The following is a 16,893-nucleotide window of genomic DNA, read 5'->3' on the forward strand; positions in this document are numbered from 1 at the left end:
ATAAATACGGCTTGATTATTTTGGCAAAAAGATACACATACAAAAGTGACTTGCAAAAGTGATAAAGAAGAACTATTTCACATTTAAATTTGTTTTGCATTTAAACATACTGTCAGTACTATTAATCAGTGGTCTGCAGCGCCAAAAACGCTATAATATTCGACATATTATCAGAACAAGGCTGCTTTATTTGCCGAATTAAAGAGCAAATTTGACTGATTAAAATAGCATATTGCTATATGATACAGAGGCTACATATCCTTTCTAAAATTAACGTTACCTTAAATTGACAATAGTTTCAATGTGAATCGTTGCGAGTACACGCAGTGAAGCCATGCTTACCAGTCTGTGAGCTGCTGCCTTGAAGGGAGAGTGCAGCTGGGGGAGTCGCTGTACTGTTGCACTTTGGCAAGCGTAGCTGACGTCCTTTTTGAAAGCATAGTTAACGCTAGCCATTTCTTCGGCTATTTTAACACGGAACGCTACAAATGTCGGTTAATTGACCGGGGTAGGATGTAACCGGTGTCTGATTCGTGCTAATTAGATGAGCTAGCAGGCTGCGTAGCTAACTCAGCTAGCTTGCTAGCATATTAGTTATTGCCACATGTTACATTGAAGTTACCGTCTTCTTCGCCTCCACTCACATAAATATATCAATATGGCACACAGGAAAGAAGGTGAGCATCGCCAGTGTCGACGACAACATTGTCAACGACACACAAACATGTGTGACATACAAAACTGTTGCATGCAACTGGCTAGCTAGCGTAGCTTAGCGGCCTAAGTCTCGCGTTAAGTGGGCTCTAGCTAGGTTGTAAACAAATGCACGTGCTACAATGTCAAGTTAGGGCTTCAGTCAGTTTTCACATTGCGTTCCCAAACTTTGCTTCAGTATAAAATAAATGTAATGTGTCAACAGCAGATTACTGAGTTTGTATGAGAGTCTCTCTCTTCGCCACTTAGATCCTGTGAAACTTAGTTTCCGGTGATGTTTTTACTTATGTAATTATTTCGTGTAGTAATCTCACCAATAATTTGCATTATTAACCTACATATTTGATCAGTAGTGTTTTATGAACTTGGTCGATTGCCGAGTATATACTTATTAGTAGTCGTATTAGTAGTAGCCTATTAGCAGTAGTAGTACTTCAGCTGTATTATCGAGATGACATTCATTTAATTCATTAAGCTGCACTAATTCAATACCGTCAATATCGTCATTTTTTAATGCATTGATATTTAGACTTCATTACAACATCGTCACCCCTGCATCGACGCTGTATTTGGGCAATAGTTCTGTGTTTATCATTTTAATGCAAGCAGCATTTATTACAAATGAGTAAAGAAATACAGCTAAAATGATGTACTGATATACAAACGCCATCTCACTGATGGTGTTAACTACAAACCAACATTAAAATTAAGGTATCCAACATAAACCACATAATTATAAACATACTACTAACATATTACTAATACTAGTTAAAAGTGCCATTTGTGTTTTGATACATAAAACAGCAAACTTACCAGCAACCTACAAACTTCTCAGTCCAGCACAAGGCATGATGGGAGCTGTGGGCGTCGCCATGACATTTTTGATTAGTATTTGTTTTGCATTGTTAAACTGTCAGATGTTGACAAGGTGTAAATTTATTTAGTTTATATTATTCCTCCTCACATACATAGTTAAAATCAGGTATTTGACAATCAGCATCTCAGTTTTTTGGTCTTTTTTCTTGTCACTTAGTGTTTCAATCAAAAGTACTCCAGAAGCTTTACCCTGCAGCTCCTAAACTGGAGAAGGAACCCAGCCCACCAAGCATTGTAAATGCCCTTTCCAAAAAAACCTTTGTGAAAAGAAAAGCATCTCAACGAGACACCACCAGCGGTAAGATCATATTCCTTTTGCCAGTGATAGTTGCTGTTTACAAACAGAATTGGGGTTTATTACCTTCCTTTATTTGCCATGTCTGTCTCAGGAGATGCAGGCACACTGACTGCAGCCAATCCAGGCAGGCGGATATACACGGTCCTTCCTCCTCCTGCAGACTACAAGACAGATTCAGGGGAATCCGTCACACTTTCTCAGTTAGAAAGCATAAATAGTGCAGAGCACCCAGCTGGTAAGACGGCCATAATCTTACATTTATGGACTTAAGCTGTGCACCATAAAGCTAGAAGAGATTTACTGCATAGGGTTTCTTCACAATGGCTCTCTTGTGTGTTAAAATCACTCTTCTTGATTGTCTCTGCCACTCAAATTAAGGGAAACAGACAGTGATAATCGATGGTATTTCTGAACTGAAGAGAACTTGAACGCGGCACAGATGGTGTTTGAGCTTGGCTGATTTTCACTTTGATCTGTCTATTGAGTGTGTTGTTTGTCAGAGTAAACTTGTACAACTTATCCACGCTGAAGTTAAAATGGATCATTTAAAGACAGTTTATTTTGTCATTTTTATTTCACTTCCTCTTGTCATGGACTGGTGGAATGATCACACTGTAATGAGAGTTCTGGCTCATTACAACTGTCTCTCTACTCATCATCTGCCTTAATGCAGACCTCCATCCACCTGACAGGCTTCTGCATACGGCAGTGTAATAGAAGAGATTTGTTGGCTGAGACAGTGCAGTGTCTAAAGGTGCCCACTAGAATAAATGATGGGGTTAAGTTTGATTAATTAGACTCGTCTGCCTAACGGTGCCTTAATTTAACATGTTTTCGATTTAGTGGGCAGTGAGCCTTGATGCAAATTGCAATCCAGAGTCTTGTTTAAGCTTAGGTTAGGCTTCTTAAAAGTAATATGTCTATCAATATAATATTATAGAAACATAAGTAGTTAATTTGATATAGTAATGATTAATGTGTGAGGAGTGAATAAGACAACCCTTATGTGAGTCTTAAATCACCAGATCCTTCTCTACACTGTGTTTACATTTGGTTTGAACTCATAGTCTGACTCATGGACAGAAGGCTTGGGCAGTATCTATTTTTTTTCCATTTCCCTCATACCTTCCTGACATTTTATCAGATTATACGGTATATAATTGTATTTGTGTTGACAAAAAATAAAGCTTTGCCGCAGCTGATACTGACACAGCAGTGGGCTTAATGGAGATGATGTGTTGAATAAAAGCTTGTGGCTAATAAGCTGCTTTTGGATTTAAAAGTCATCTCAAGATAGAGTAAAGTAACAATGTTTGGTCTGCCATCACGCTCAGATTCAGATAGCTTTATTAATCCTGCCAGGGGCAATTTGTTTGAATAACTTGTCGTGCACACATACTATAACATACAGAAACACGTAAACACATAAATTGATAAGTAATTAATAAAAATAAAAAAAGTTGCCCAGGGCTGATTTTGTGTCACTCTGGCTGACTTTTTCTGGACCACCACAGTGTGCACTACTCTCTATGTTATCATGACAAGAATGATATTTACTTCCAATTTTTGTGGCAAATGTGGCTGTTACAGAAGTGCATTTAAGCTTGAAAGAATTCTCTGTTAATTCAATACAAAAGGACAGAACTAATAAAAGTTTCCATAAATATTTCAAATTTGTACACTCTCTGGAAAAGAGGCCACTCAGTGCACTTACATTACTGCAGCAAATGGTACAGTGCTGCCCAGATGGCCTGTCAGTAGCAAAATGAGAATGAGTTCAAGTTAATTTTCACCTTTTGCTTCATTGATTCTCATATAGACAAGTCCTGTATGTGACTTTTGTTTGCTGTCACTACAATCCACAATACACTAAATTCAGCAGTGGCTCACTCTTAAATTGCTTTTCAGTATTGGTTGTTGCACTGCCACTGTCTCAGCTGCATTATGTTCTAGCTGAGAGCCAGTTCACTGCTTACTAGCGTGAACAGGTCACTTAGAATTCGATGGGAGCTGCTTTCTTTGACCCCCTCAAGGCCTCTTGAGTTGTTAAGCAGAGGTGAGATGTGTCGAGGTGAGGAGACAGCTGCTCCGCCAGCAAATGCGCCATTATTGAATGGGCGAACAGTTAAGCTCTAGTCATTAAATTTAAGGTTTAGGTAATAAAACAAAACAGAAGAGGGATTTAACACAGGTAACTTTTTTTTAAACCTAAAAACAAACTGGAAATCGACAGCAAAAGAAATCAAACTACAAGGCTGAAATAGAGCTGTAGCAGCCCTAATGATGATTTCCATAAGGTAGGAGGAATGCGGTACTTGGGCTTTTTTTATTTAATATTTAATCTCTCATCAGAGTGCTGGTTTCAAAATAAGGGAAATTGTTAAAACCATCATGGGAGATGAAGACTCCATTGCACATGACTGTAACAAAAAAAAGACTGAATAGAGGATTTTGTCAACTATTCTGTCAAGATGCTCCACATACTGTAACATCATACATGCAGCACACTGATTCTATTCTAGTAGTTAAGTAGCAGCATACTGATTCTATTATATAAAATAAAATATAATAGTAATGAAGACTTTGTTATGGTCACAGAGAAATGTCCATAGCGAACTTTAAAAAAAAAAGCAATAATCTATTAGGAAAAATACAGTAAAAATCAGGAAATACACAGGAAATGTACTTTAACGAACCACCTTTGGTTGCAATTTGTTCCATATAAGGCCAGATTCAGCAGGTTTTCTTTTCAATCAGTAACCACATGAGCTGGATATGCTGATTAGAATGCAATCAGTGATAAACACAGTATCTAATAAGTGGAATCAGCTGGTGTGGTGATTTTCTGTAGGGAAACCTGCAATCTCTCAGCTCAAAACCGCCACATTATTGGACGTTACTCGCAGAAACCCACCAAAATCTGCTCGACAAGCTCAAACGTGTGATACAGAATCTGTTCTTTTAAAAATATGAACTCAAGAATCTGACTTTGCTTAAGAGTACATGTGCATATGGAACATAAATGGTTTAGTTAAGTTTATCAGTGTTTTGAAACTAATCCATTTTGTCACCCACAGAAGAGAGCGTCCATGATAGCAATGAAGAACGAGATCAAGATGAAGATGACGAGGGGCAGAAAAGAAAAAGGAGGCGACGGAAAAGGAAACCAACGCCTCATCAAGACTCTGTGAAAGATGGAGCTGCTCCACTGAGTGAGTCCAGCACAGGTCAGACTCAGACACCTGTGGGTGAGGCAGGGGAGCGCATTAGCAGGAACAAAAAGAGGAAGCTGAAAAAGAAGCGGCACAAAGAAAAGCTACTCTTGATGGGTCTGATGCCCCGAGCCGCTGCCCTGGAGTTCACATACCGAAAAGATGGGGAGGAGGAGGAGGAAGAGGAGGTTAACAAGAGGAGAGCTGCAGAAGTGTCAGACTTCCTCAGGACAACAATGGAAATCTATTTGTCAGATTGTAAGTGTTAAGCAGAGCGGTGCTTGCCTTTTTGAAACTGTTAGTTTCTCTTTGCTAAATCTCGTTGCAATTGCTACAGCTTGTGCTCATTATATAATATTTGGTCAAATAAACACCCTGCCAAGGAGTTTGATTTTTGATTCATTTTGGGTGCTATGATGCACAAAGCTGGTGGCTGCGATGTAGTTTACAAACACATAATTAAATTCTGCCAAATGCTGAAAACATGTTGACGAAAACTGTCAAACAGAATCCATTGCACTTCTGCCACAGCACATCTGTGCTTTTTTTTGAGATGTGATGTGACAGCGCCAGCATGGACTAAACAGAAAAGTGAAAAACATAACATCAGTATTTGGAGGAAAGTGTAATAGCTAAAATTGTGGTGCCATTAGAAAAAAAGAACTAGCTGGGGACACTTAAGTGTCTAAACATTTTTATAGTTGCCAGATATATTTATATTTAAGCGCTGACTTGTGATAATTGTCAACAGATAATCCAAAAGTTTAAATTTTCATAAGATGTAAATATAGGGATTTTTTTTGCAGTAGACAGGCGCTACAAAATCTGGCAAGTCGGGTGTGCAGAAGATTAGGCCATGAAAGCTCCTTGGTCTATGGTACCTGATAGAGCAATCTTGTAAAAGAGAGTCACCAATAAATGGTGAGTCTACACAAATATGAGATTCACCCAGTCTGGCTTTGTAAATAAAAACACATACTAGTGATGTTTTTTCTATTGTGATGACACAGAATCTAGACAATTACGCACAGTGGAGGCAAAAGCTATACAAGTAAAGCAGTGAAATATAATGTTGTGTTACACAACTGTTGCTGTATATTCAGCACAATTTCCTGACTAATGCAGCTGACAGTATGTTACTATTTTCAATCCTCTTCTCCCATGTAGTTTGAGAGGCAGAAATAGACCTTTGTGTATTTGTTCTATGTTAATCAGAGCCGCTATGTATCGGCCGATGATTATCCTCTGACATTATCATGATGAAATTTAGTTTACATGAGTGGATACTGTGCTTTAATTTTCTATCCTCTCCTGTATGGAGAACTGAACCAATCGACATGGTAGCCCAGGGAACATTGTGCGTACGCCGATCAGGCTGCCATAATAGGGGTTAGATATTTTTAGATAAAAGCTTGTTCATAAAAGGATACAGCATTGGGCAAATAACCCTCACTTTAGAGAATAGGATTGTGGACAGTGTCCTAACATGGTGTTGGTTCTGCATGTATTCGGGTGGGCACATCCTTATCGGCTGGCTACTTTAATGCAAATTTCAGTGAGTGAATGCGTTCTCATGATTGGAGGGGAGCCCCTTTTAAAAGAGTCTAATAGGGCTTTGTCTGTGCGAACAGAAGGGTTATAATATCTTAACCTTTGTTTTGTTAGCTGCGGATGGACTACACCACCAAAATGTTTAACAAAGTACTGAATTATATTGTTGATTCCTTTAATCAATAGACCATCTCTTGCTTCTCCTTTGCTCCTCCAGCCTCGACGTGTATGGACAAGCCACCCCTCCTGTCTGGGACAGTGGATGACCTTCTGAGCAGCATTGCCAGCGGATGCAAGCCCACCTCTGTCCTGAAGCAGCTCCACAGTCTCAAGGCCTTTGTTCAGCAGAAACAGACAGACAAACTGGAAAAGGCACTGGAGGAACTCTGCAACACCTCGCCTATGCCTGCAGGTTAGTGATGCATCGATCAAAGTCTTAAAAGGGAACATCACATTAAAATGATGCGATCTTTGCTTGTACTTAATACTGCGTCAATACATGCATTCATCCCTATCAGCCTCCTCTAACTGGGATCTGTCCCAGGCACTTCACTGACCAGTCCCTGCAGGTCAATACATGCCTCTGTCTGTCTGTACTTGCCTTCTATTCTATGCTCCCTTACTGTCATAGTCATTGTTCGCCTGAGTATACCTGCCCTTACTTGTCTTCACCAGCCTTTACCTGTACACACGTGTCCTTAGTTTGCAATACTAGAGGTGGTCTTGTCCATATTATACCTCACACTCAGGTGACCTCCACTACGAGCTAACTAACGTGTTTCAACTTGCTCATCTTGCCTTTACTCTGTAAACAGCCCAAACAACTCATGGGCCCCCTGACACGTTTCCACCTGTGCATGTGTGTTTGTGTGTTTGCATGGTTGGCTAGTTGGCTGCATAATAGGATCAGCGGGGACTTTGCTGCTGTCACGCGCACAAGTGTATATTTGTGAGAGGTGGAGGGACCAGCCAGGAGATTCAGGCCACTGCTATATCGCTGGCCACAAAGTGCTGCTTGTCTCTGCCTTTCCCTGTCGCCAAGACAACACCGTGCAAAAAACAGTTTTCTATCTCACGAGCAAAGCCCACAGTACAGCCTGCCTTAGTTGTGCCTTTCCTCTCATGCACCTGCTCCACAGCTGCCTGAAAGCTTTTTCTAACCCCCCCTCTCCTCACCTGCCTCATATTATGTGAGTCATGCTTCAATTCACTGTTTTTAAATGTAACCTCACCAGCAGATTGTATCAGAGCAGAGCTCCTTGTGAATTAATCTTTCTAGTTTCTACAGATTCACTTCACTCTTGTTGTATTTGGCTTTAGGTTTATGAATCGCTGCAGTGTAACAATTTTAAATGATTTGATCAGGATTCCCACAGTCATGGAAAACCTGGCAAAGACATGGAATTTCCCAATCACATTTTCCATGCCTGGAAAAGTCATGGAATTAGGAGAAAAAACACTGAAATTTTTGGAAAAGACATGGAATTTTGTTGTGTCATGAAATTGTTACAGTAACCTTCCATAGATTACCTTCCACGTAATGTAACGGGTAACGGGTCTGTAAACGTAGCGCAGGCAGAGCTCCCCATGAGTTATTTTTTCCTCAGCAGCAGTTTGTGTTTCAATTTATTGATCCATTCACAGCTGATCAAATCAGATCGATGGATGAGATATGTGATAGTAAACTTTTAGACCCAGCAGAATGAACAGTTAACTCTCACTTTCAATGCGTCTGACATTCTTCTGCTCTATCGGTGCCAAGAGTGCGCACTGCTCTCCAAGAGGTGCAATGCATAACCAAACGGTATATATATTCCAACAGTGCTCCCAATAAACTGTCCAGCTCCAAAAACAGAAAATCTATTTGTGGCAGATGAATTAACTGTGGCAGGTCACCACAAATAAATGAATGTGTGGGAATACCTGACATCCACCTTGTTAAACCAGCATTCAGTATTTTTAACATAACCCACATCCACTGCCACGCATGCAGTAGCTAATCTGTGTGGCTGTGTGCCTTTAAAAGTTCTTCAAGTGAGTTCACTAAAGCTGTCCTCACTCTATCCACCCCTGCTGTGGCAATCAGCTGACTGCAGGAGCAGGTTGAGAGCAGATTTCCTTTGAGCATATTTTTCTTCGCCCTTGAGTCCCTCTCATGAATGACATTGGTTTGACTGCTCCTCTTTACACTGTCTGCTTTATTACCTTCATAGATGACTAAATATAATTCTAACTTTTCAAGAACAAGAAAGATTCAGTCTTGGGGGAAGACAGACGTGTTAGGTTGAGTGTCTACATGCAGAGATGCAGGAAGAATATTTGCACACTGGCTGGGGATTTTGATTTAATATGCTGAAAATACAACAGCAACTAAGTCTCTTTGGTGAAGCACTGACTGTTCCTCTGGTATTGTCTTGTCAGCTGTAACTGAAATGTTGCTCTCTCTCTCTGTTTGTGTTTTAGAGGAAACCACTGCAGTCGTTTCACTGTTCCAATACTGGATCACAGACATTTTTCCCATGCAGGGAGACAAGAAGACAGGGCTTCCTACGATGCACCCATGAGATAGTGAGTCACACTGAAACAGCGACTCTGCTGAAAGATTATTTCTACTCTGCTCCTGAGAAATGTTGTGCTTTGTACAATGTTGGACTTTTCATGGTGCCGCATAGAGTATTTTTGTTATTAAAGATTTTTGTATTTGATCTTTGTCTAGTCCATTTTTATGCCTCAAATTGTACAAAAAAAAAACAAAGCCAACCAATCTCGAAGTGGGCAAATTCTTCTGTGCTCCATAACCTTGAAGTCGCCATTATCAACCAAGCTGTTACTGACCTCCCTCTTTGTTAAAGTTATTTTTTATGGTATTAACTGGCATTAACATAATCCGCCCACCTCACCTAACCTTCTAATTGCCAGAGTATCAAATGTCAGCTCTACTTGGAGCTCCAGTATTTTTTGCAGATGCTATGACATTTAAACTCGGCCATTTTACCCAATAGTTCCTCAATTATCTGCAGTACACTCCCCATAAATCAATTTCTAACCAAATTGTTATTTCACATGACTTTTCACATTTGCTCTTCACCCAACTGCTCTGGATTAATTAATAGTCTTCAGGGAGGCCATACTGATGATACTTAGTGATCATTAGTACCACTATTGCAGAGCCCACTCAAAACGTTCCTGCTTGCTGCTTTCTCAAGAACTGCTCATCCACTTCACACATGGCACTGCGCTTCTTGGGGTCCTTCAAGGAAACTTAAAAGAAGGAAAGGTCATGAGACAGTGGCAGCATTCCATGAGTCAATGGGGCGAGCACAGCAAATCAAAAAATAAATCATCATATCTTTATTGTTTCCCCTATTTGGTCCCAGATAGCGTTACATCATGACACACAAACAAATGGTGCAGGATAGTGAACAATTAGCTGTTTGGGAAGGGACTATTTCTCTTTATTCGGAAAGGTGCATCGCTGATTCTTGAAATGTTTGTGTTTAATACAATGTAACATCTCTGTCGTCTCTTTCTTCATCTGTTCTTAAATGTACTGCAGCAAGTGACAGAGAGTGAGCTTTACCAAGCATGCCATTATTATTATTGCCCCATTATTAAGGGTCCCCTCTCAATACACCACACAGTGTCGCACTACCAATAAATATGTCCTGTAGATCTCAGGAGCTGGCACTCGACACTGCACTTCCTTGGTCTTCGGCAATACATCCACAAAGCAGGCCGTCGATCAGATGGACGGATGTCGAGAAAATGGAAGGACAGACACCTTCCTTGACCCCCACATCCTCTTGTTACCCTTATCTAACTGTAAGCTCAATATAGCTCCGTGGTTTGTTGTTGACGGACCTTGGGAACCAGTACCACCTAGGGAGTCTGTAGCTTAACCTTCCGTATCACCATAGCTGTCTTCAGCTCAGATAATCTATTCTAATACATGTGCCCATGATTCATGCCAGGGGATGAGTTCAGGAAAAGGGCAGAGAGTTATCTCAGCTGGACAGCGCCGTTGTGACCTGAGTGAGAGTTGTCTGCCACTTAACAGCTCTGAAGGAAACTGTTGTTACAGAGAATAATCTACAGAGAATAATCACCTGAATCTGCAGTTCTTCTCTGCTCTATTGAGATTTATCGTAGGGGTGTAAGGATTAATCAATCCATCAATTCAGTGAACAATCCAGTAACATTAATGACACATTGTCATGTTTAAGATATGCCTTTATTTTGAAATTTCCATGGCATGTTTGTATCACCATCTCTGTCCAAACACACCTCCTTCCCAAACATTCAAACAGTGCTAGCGGCTCACTATCAGGCAGACAATAAGGATATTTACTGATGAATTTTAATCAAAATTGGATTATGACAGACTCGTTATTTATTACATATTATCAGGAAATACCATATAATTGTCCAAACAATTGATTCAATATCAAATGAAATTTGTGATTGCTATCTGTACTTCATATTGCTTTTCAGCTTCTTGTTTAGCTGTCTCGACTATAACTTTTTTGTTTTAGTTTACACCCAGTGCCCAAAATGGTAAACATGGTAAATAATATATCTGCTAAACACCAGCATGTTAGCCTTGTCATTGTGTGCATGCATTTTTAGCTCAAAGCACTGCTGTGTCAAAGTACAGCCTCACAGTGCAACTAGCATGTAGACTTTTAATCTTTTTAATATTTTGCTTACCTTCCCTGTTTTGTATTTTCTATCACTTAGTGTTTTTAGTTTTTCTACAGTTTTTCCTACAGCACTTTAAATGCTATATGGTTTCTTTTTGTGCATAAAAACCCAGTGGGCATCACAAGTTTCATTGGCATCATGACTTTGCAGCATTAATGCCAGAGTTTGAGAGTATTCATGGATGCATGAGCTCGGAGGCAGAATTTGGTCCTATTACCAGAGATGAGAAGAAGGTCATTGTTGGCTGCTCTGACTGGAAAGAGTTCCTCTCGTCCAGCGAGAGAGACGTTATCAGCACAGCCACCTCATTATAAGACCTCGCTCTGAGCCGAGGACCCCTAGGCCAGGAAGGATATTAAAGCTTAAAGAAATTTGCTGACATGGCGGGGGGAAGCCATTCTCAACATCAACAGAAAAACATCCAAATCAACCCACTTGGCAGATTCAAATGGTTTCTAGTGGCACTGACTTCAATTGTCTTGGGTCTTCTGTATAAAGCTATTAAAAGAACTGCTGAAGGCAGAAACCAGTTACACTTGATGCTAATGCACTGTACCTGAAGGAGTTAACACCCCATTCATCATTTTTTACAGTGTTTTTATGTCAAAGTGTGTACGTTAAAGCTGCAGTTTTTAGCTTTAATGAAATGATCTTTTTGTCATATTTGCTCAGTCACTATATGCATACAGCAGTACATGGAACAGGTCATCTGTGAATAAAATCATGTTCAACAGAATATGCACAACAGAATTTTGTAAAACAATGGCATACGCAAATCCAAAGTATTTCAGCTAAATGTCAGTATACTTTGATGTTTCAGTATCAGCCCTATCCTTATTCAACCTACTTTCTGTTTAGACTGACTTCTTTGTCTCTGTGTGCCAGCTCCTATAATCCCCTTAGACACACCACCTGCAGACTGTCTGTTATGTAAAGACAGGAAGGAGGTGTTATAAGGGCTGAGCAGGCTGTCCTGCATCAGACAGCTGAGCACAAGTTGAAGTGTCCGAAAGCACACGCGGAAAGACCCGCTGTCAGTGGGCATCCCGTCCTGGGAGTCCAGGAAAAGGAGCTTGAGAAGGAGAGAGCCGAGAGTTATCTGGCCTTGAACCCAGGAAGACCATTAGGGAAGGCTCCAGAATGTTTTTCAGAGTCCCAAGACTGACTCCAGGCTACATCAGGCTGCTGCAGGTGAGTGTGAGCAGTGTTTTAAAGAGTCTCACTGTTTTACTCAAAAAATAAAGTAAACAAATCCTTCAGTGCTATTTTTTGTAGAAAGGTATATAAGATATAGAGTCATGTAAATACCACTATCACTGACAGAATATTGTGATGTGCTATGACTTTTCCTCTGAGATGCATAATGTCTATACTACCAGGAAGCAGGAGCACAAAGTGCTGAGTCACTGGAAGTTGCTTGCCAATGATCTTAGAAGCAGAAGTGGATTGCACTCTATTGCAATTTTTCAGCATCAAGCAACTTGTTTTGATTTAAGAGCTTTAAAACAAAAAGGCAGAAAGCCCTCTCAATGTCTTGGATTTGAAGTCTAGATTACATGGTGCTTGGGATGCTCTGCCTTTACTGGTCCTTAAGGAGCAGAAATAACTTTGACAGTTCTGAGAGCAGCCGTTGATGTTATGAAGTGTTTGCAAGGTGCTGGTTTTACGGGCATGTGTAGAAGTTTATAGACAGAGACGGTGCATACAGCAAGTTGGTTTTCACTGCCATTATGCAGCCATTTATTCAGTCGAGTGTCTCAAACAGATTGTTGTGACAAGATGATGAAATGCAGTGCTATTATATTATACACACACCATTCACAAATATGAGTTTGCTCCAGGTGTCTGTCGCAGTATGCCTTTTGTTTTAACTCACAAAACACAATCACCTTTTTGGTGGTGTTCATCACAACCAACAGAGAAGTCCAAGCTTGTGACAGTCCATTGCGTTGTAAATGGAAATGGGAACCGGGTGAGTGCGCTACAGGAATGGCTTCTTAACTGTCTGTGACACAGCTCCATTTGAAACGGTGAGGTTTCTATTATTTGCTCCTCCGTGCTCTTTATAATTGTCAAGGGGCCCACTGAGGAAATTACCCATGTCACAAAATAGACAAGCCTTTTGTTTGTCAAAAGCGACAGACTGCGATTTGGTAAATGAGAGAAGATGAGTTTTTAATCTCTGGGGTATTGGTGGGATGGTGAGATGAGGTGAACATATTGTAGCTCAGTCATTTGATGCAGACAAATGTTTAGGGAAAATGATCTGTGGGGCACGTTGTCTTCTTCCAACTGATCTGCATCCATGCATGTACTTTAGATCGGGAGTGTCAAACATACAGCCCGCGGGCCAGATCCAGCCCACCAAAGAGTCTAATCCGACCCTCTGGATGACTTTGCAAAGTGTAAAAGACCATAACTCCTTGGTGATTGTTTGCCAGGAAGTTGTGTTATTTTTACTTTGATGTTGTCTTTAATACCCATAGATTCACTTTCAATTTTTCTCCCTTTCAGACCCAGGCCTACCACAATGTGTCGATGACGCCCCCAGCAGAGAAGTCCATGCCGGGCATGGCTATGCTGCTGGGGGCCGTCGGGATTGCCATGTGTGGCTACAGCTCCAGGCAGTTGGCCCTCTACCACCGGCCCTCCTCTCGTGTCCTGCAGTGGGTTGGCACGCACACTGATGCCAGCATGGTGGGCACTGCAGCCAACAGGACCCCCTTCCTGGATGTTAATCGCCGGGCTGGTGCCTGCCAGGAAATCCCCCCACCTTCCTTTGTGGGCCTGAAAGTTCCCGTGAAATAATGACCTCTGGTGAATGTAGATTGGCCAGCATGATAGATTGAGCTCCAGTAACTACACCTCTGCACAGCTAAGATTGAAGCTATGCTGGCCCCTCGTGCGGCCCATGTGCTCTCTTGTGATGTGCAGGTGTGGATATTTGACTGACCTTAACCTTAATGTTTGCAGGAAGTTGGATGTCTGTTAGTAATAATGAATTCTGTAACTAGTGCAACACATATAAAAAGAGTTTAAACGCTACTGGATTATACAAATTAGTCACTGATATTAGCGTCTTTATGAGAGGGCACGAAGCAATATGAATGATGGATGAGTGCATAATGATGCTGGAACATCCCAAATACTGTTGCTGAATGTAGCTTGAAGGAGGGAACATGTTTAATTTGGAGACATTGTGTGTCTTTTTTGAGGCCTGGTGTAAAACGGGACTGACGCTTGGCAGTGCCCCTCTGTACACAGATGGTTGGCACCTCTCTCTCCCTCTCTGCCCCCCCTCTTTCCCCTTCCCTCCCCAGGCAGACAGCCATGTGTAAGTGCTTGAGCACCCCATCCCTGCCCATGACTTCAACTGATTTCCTCTGAGGAGGAGCAGGTGCCATCCATCAACAAGCCTTGGCGTTTGCTGGCGCGGTCTGGTGCCGGGGCTGTCAATCAAGAGACGGTGGAGGATGACACGGGTTGGCTTTGTGGATGAATTAGTGACTGGTGCCGCCTGTGTTCGGAAAAGTGAAATCCTCCATGGTCAGGGTGGTGAGAAAATAGTAGAGTGGTGGATGGAAAACACTTCTTTTAGTAGTTATTTGACTCTAAAACCTGAGTCACGTAAACAAAGCTTGCACAAATGAACCTTGTGGATTATGAAAGCTAATTTACCTGGCTGAGACACACTGCAGGTGGCAGACGGGCAGGCTAGCATGGTGATTCCTCCTGGATAAGCCTGTGTCCTCTGCGGGGATTAACCCAGGTGGAAAATCATTCTTGGCACACTTCACCTAATCTGGTATTAGAGACAATGACCTGTGGGAGACATGCTGTCCCTGTGCATGCCAACTTTGCACCATTCCCCCTGCAGCGTCCACCACTCGTCCCACTGCCATACGTGGATTTACACATCATGGGACTGGTGTTTCCCTTTGTGTTTATACCAAAAATGTAGCAGTAAAAAGGGACTTGAGATTTGGCGAGACACTGAGTGTGGTTGAGAATGTGTGCCGTGCCTTATGGATAGCACAGGGTCATACTGTCTTTATCTTTACCACCCACCGCATATTTAAAATTCTACTAGATTGTGTTTCAGATATCGTAGTGGCACAAGTAAGTTTTATTTTTCCACAAGCAGGCAGACAAGAGGAGGAGGAAGTCCTCAAAGTTGTGAAAAAGGAGGATGGTGAGAAAGTATTTCATCACTCAGAGGTCAGCCAGACCTTGTAATCCACTTTTTCATAGTTTAAGGGCCACCCTTGTCCATTTTCCAAATTGGACCAGCAGCTTTTGGTGGCAGGTTGGGAGTTTTTAGAGCCCCAGTAGTGGCTCTCCAGAACGCTAGGTCACAAACAAAATGGCTGTAATCCACTCAGCAGAGGGAGCTAATGGCTCCAACTGGCAACAGATGCTGAACAAACAATTGGTCACCTCGCTCTGGACAGATACTGACACCCATAAACAATTTTATAATAGGGCTGTGATGGTCTCACAACAACAGCATACTCTGTCACTATTGTGAGGTAAAAAAAAAAACTGGGTAAATTGGTTTTAAAATGTACAAATTCAGATTCAGGACACTTCACCTGCTCTAAAATCCAAGCTAGCGTGAACTGCATTTTATAGTCATCTTCAGGCATTTTGCTTCCACGGGTGTGAAATCAATGTGGGTGGGGGCTGGAGGTTGTGTAATGCACCTGGCTGGGTTTGATGGATTCTCTCTATATACTGCAGAGGTGCACAGTGAGCACAGAGCACTGTGGAAACCTATTGATCTCAATCAGAGAGTGAGGGAGAGCTTGTCTCTTTGCTGCAGCAAACTTCCTGTTTCCCTCAGCGCTGCACAGTTTATGAGGAAGAGCTGCCAAGACAGCGCACTGACAACAGGCATATCCGTGTTGGAATAAAATACAGGGGATGTTTGAAAGCACAGTTCTCATCTGTTAGCTTGTTGTGTGGGTGTCACACATCAGCGCTCATTCATTTCGATCTGTAAAGGTGAACAACAAACTCGACTTTGGCTGTGCCCATTAAAGGGGAGATTTGTTCTGTTAGCAGTATAATTAATATTTAATGAAAAGATGTTGGAAGAGATTTGTGAAATAAAAGCATTTGGCAAACATGCTGCTCTACTGTTGCACTCAGTCACACCTGTGGGTCGGTTTGTTTTTGTACAGTGTTGTGCTTTTTGTACAAAGAAATAAATGTGTTTTTAGTCAAAGTGCAATTCATGCTGTTTTGCTGTAATTAAGTGCAAAGGGACTAGACACTGACTTTGCAACTTTGTAACGCCTGAATCATTCAGTCGTGTCGATTTTAGAATACTCAAACTTCCAATAGGTTTCACATGATGAGTCTTTGTTTTTTTTCCATTAATATTTTATTGAACTTTTTCTCACCAAACAATGTCACCTATGGTCAGCAAGCTAAATCACTCATACACATATCTATATAAAGGAACAAATTATTAAATAAAAGGAATTATGATAATAATTGAAAAATGACATAATTAAAATATGTAAGTAATTCTAAGAG

The 16,893-nt window shown here is 41.3% G+C and overlaps 3 protein-coding genes across 9 annotated transcripts in view; 2 read left to right on the plus strand and 1 right to left on the minus strand.

Moving 5' to 3' along the window:
- The window catches only part of dlgap2a (discs, large (Drosophila) homolog-associated protein 2a), a 199,601-nt gene extending 199,127 nt beyond the window's left edge, over nt 1-474 (minus strand). For all 6 annotated transcript variants that reach the window (XM_088087247.1, XM_088087246.1, XM_088087252.1 and 3 more), the window contains exon 1: nt 343-474. The gene's annotated coding sequence lies outside the window, so the exon portion shown is untranslated. The remainder of the gene's footprint in view (nt 1-342) is intronic.
- On the plus strand, nt 317-9,356 carry erich1 (glutamate rich 1). Of its 2 annotated transcripts, XM_042501255.2 has the most exons (6): nt 321-677; nt 1,748-1,888; nt 1,980-2,123; nt 4,966-5,358; nt 6,869-7,063; nt 9,115-9,356. In XM_042501255.2, exons 1-6 carry the CDS (start codon nt 659-661, stop codon nt 9,213-9,215), a joined length of 993 nt encoding a protein of 330 aa, XP_042357189.2. In that variant the 5' UTR covers nt 321-658; the 3' UTR covers nt 9,216-9,356. The 2 variants fall into 2 exon arrangements, with proteins under 2 accessions (XP_087943379.1, XP_042357189.2); XM_088087253.1 differs by lacking the exon at nt 1,980-2,123 and having other exon boundaries at nt 317-677.
- Nucleotides 9,357-12,333: 2,977 nt separating this feature from the next.
- On the plus strand, nt 12,334-16,585 carry LOC121953152 (uncharacterized). Its single transcript, XM_042500061.2, has 2 exons — nt 12,334-12,543; nt 13,867-16,585. Exons 1-2 carry the CDS (start codon nt 12,493-12,495, stop codon nt 14,158-14,160), a joined length of 345 nt encoding a protein of 114 aa, XP_042355995.2. The 5' UTR covers nt 12,334-12,492; the 3' UTR covers nt 14,161-16,585.
- Nucleotides 16,586-16,893: the final 308 nt, after the last annotated feature.

This window comes from Plectropomus leopardus, chromosome 14 (assembly GCF_026936395.1).
Source record: "Plectropomus leopardus strain MGB_pleo_1.0 chromosome 14, ASM2693639v1, whole genome shotgun sequence".
In the NCBI taxonomy this organism is placed as follows: domain Eukaryota; kingdom Metazoa; phylum Chordata; class Actinopteri; order Perciformes; family Serranidae; genus Plectropomus; species Plectropomus leopardus.

What these genes read in the sequence shown, in the direction of transcription:
- erich1 (XM_042501255.2), top strand. An exon ending in GGAAATCTATTTGTCAGATT is followed by an intron (nt 5,359 to 6,868) that starts GTAAGTGTTAAG and finishes TTGCTCCTCCAG; the next exon opens with CCTCGACGTGTATGGACAAG. An exon ending in CACCTCGCCTATGCCTGCAG is followed by an intron (nt 7,064 to 9,114) that starts GTTAGTGATGCA and finishes TTTGTGTTTTAG; the next exon opens with AGGAAACCACTGCAGTCGTT.
- LOC121953152 (XM_042500061.2), top strand. Translation starts at nt 12,493, where the DNA reads ATGTTTTTCAGAGTCCCAAGACTGACTCCAGGCTACATCAGGCTGCTG. An exon ending in GCTACATCAGGCTGCTGCAG is followed by an intron (nt 12,544 to 13,866) that starts GTGAGTGTGAGC and finishes TCTCCCTTTCAG; the next exon opens with ACCCAGGCCTACCACAATGT.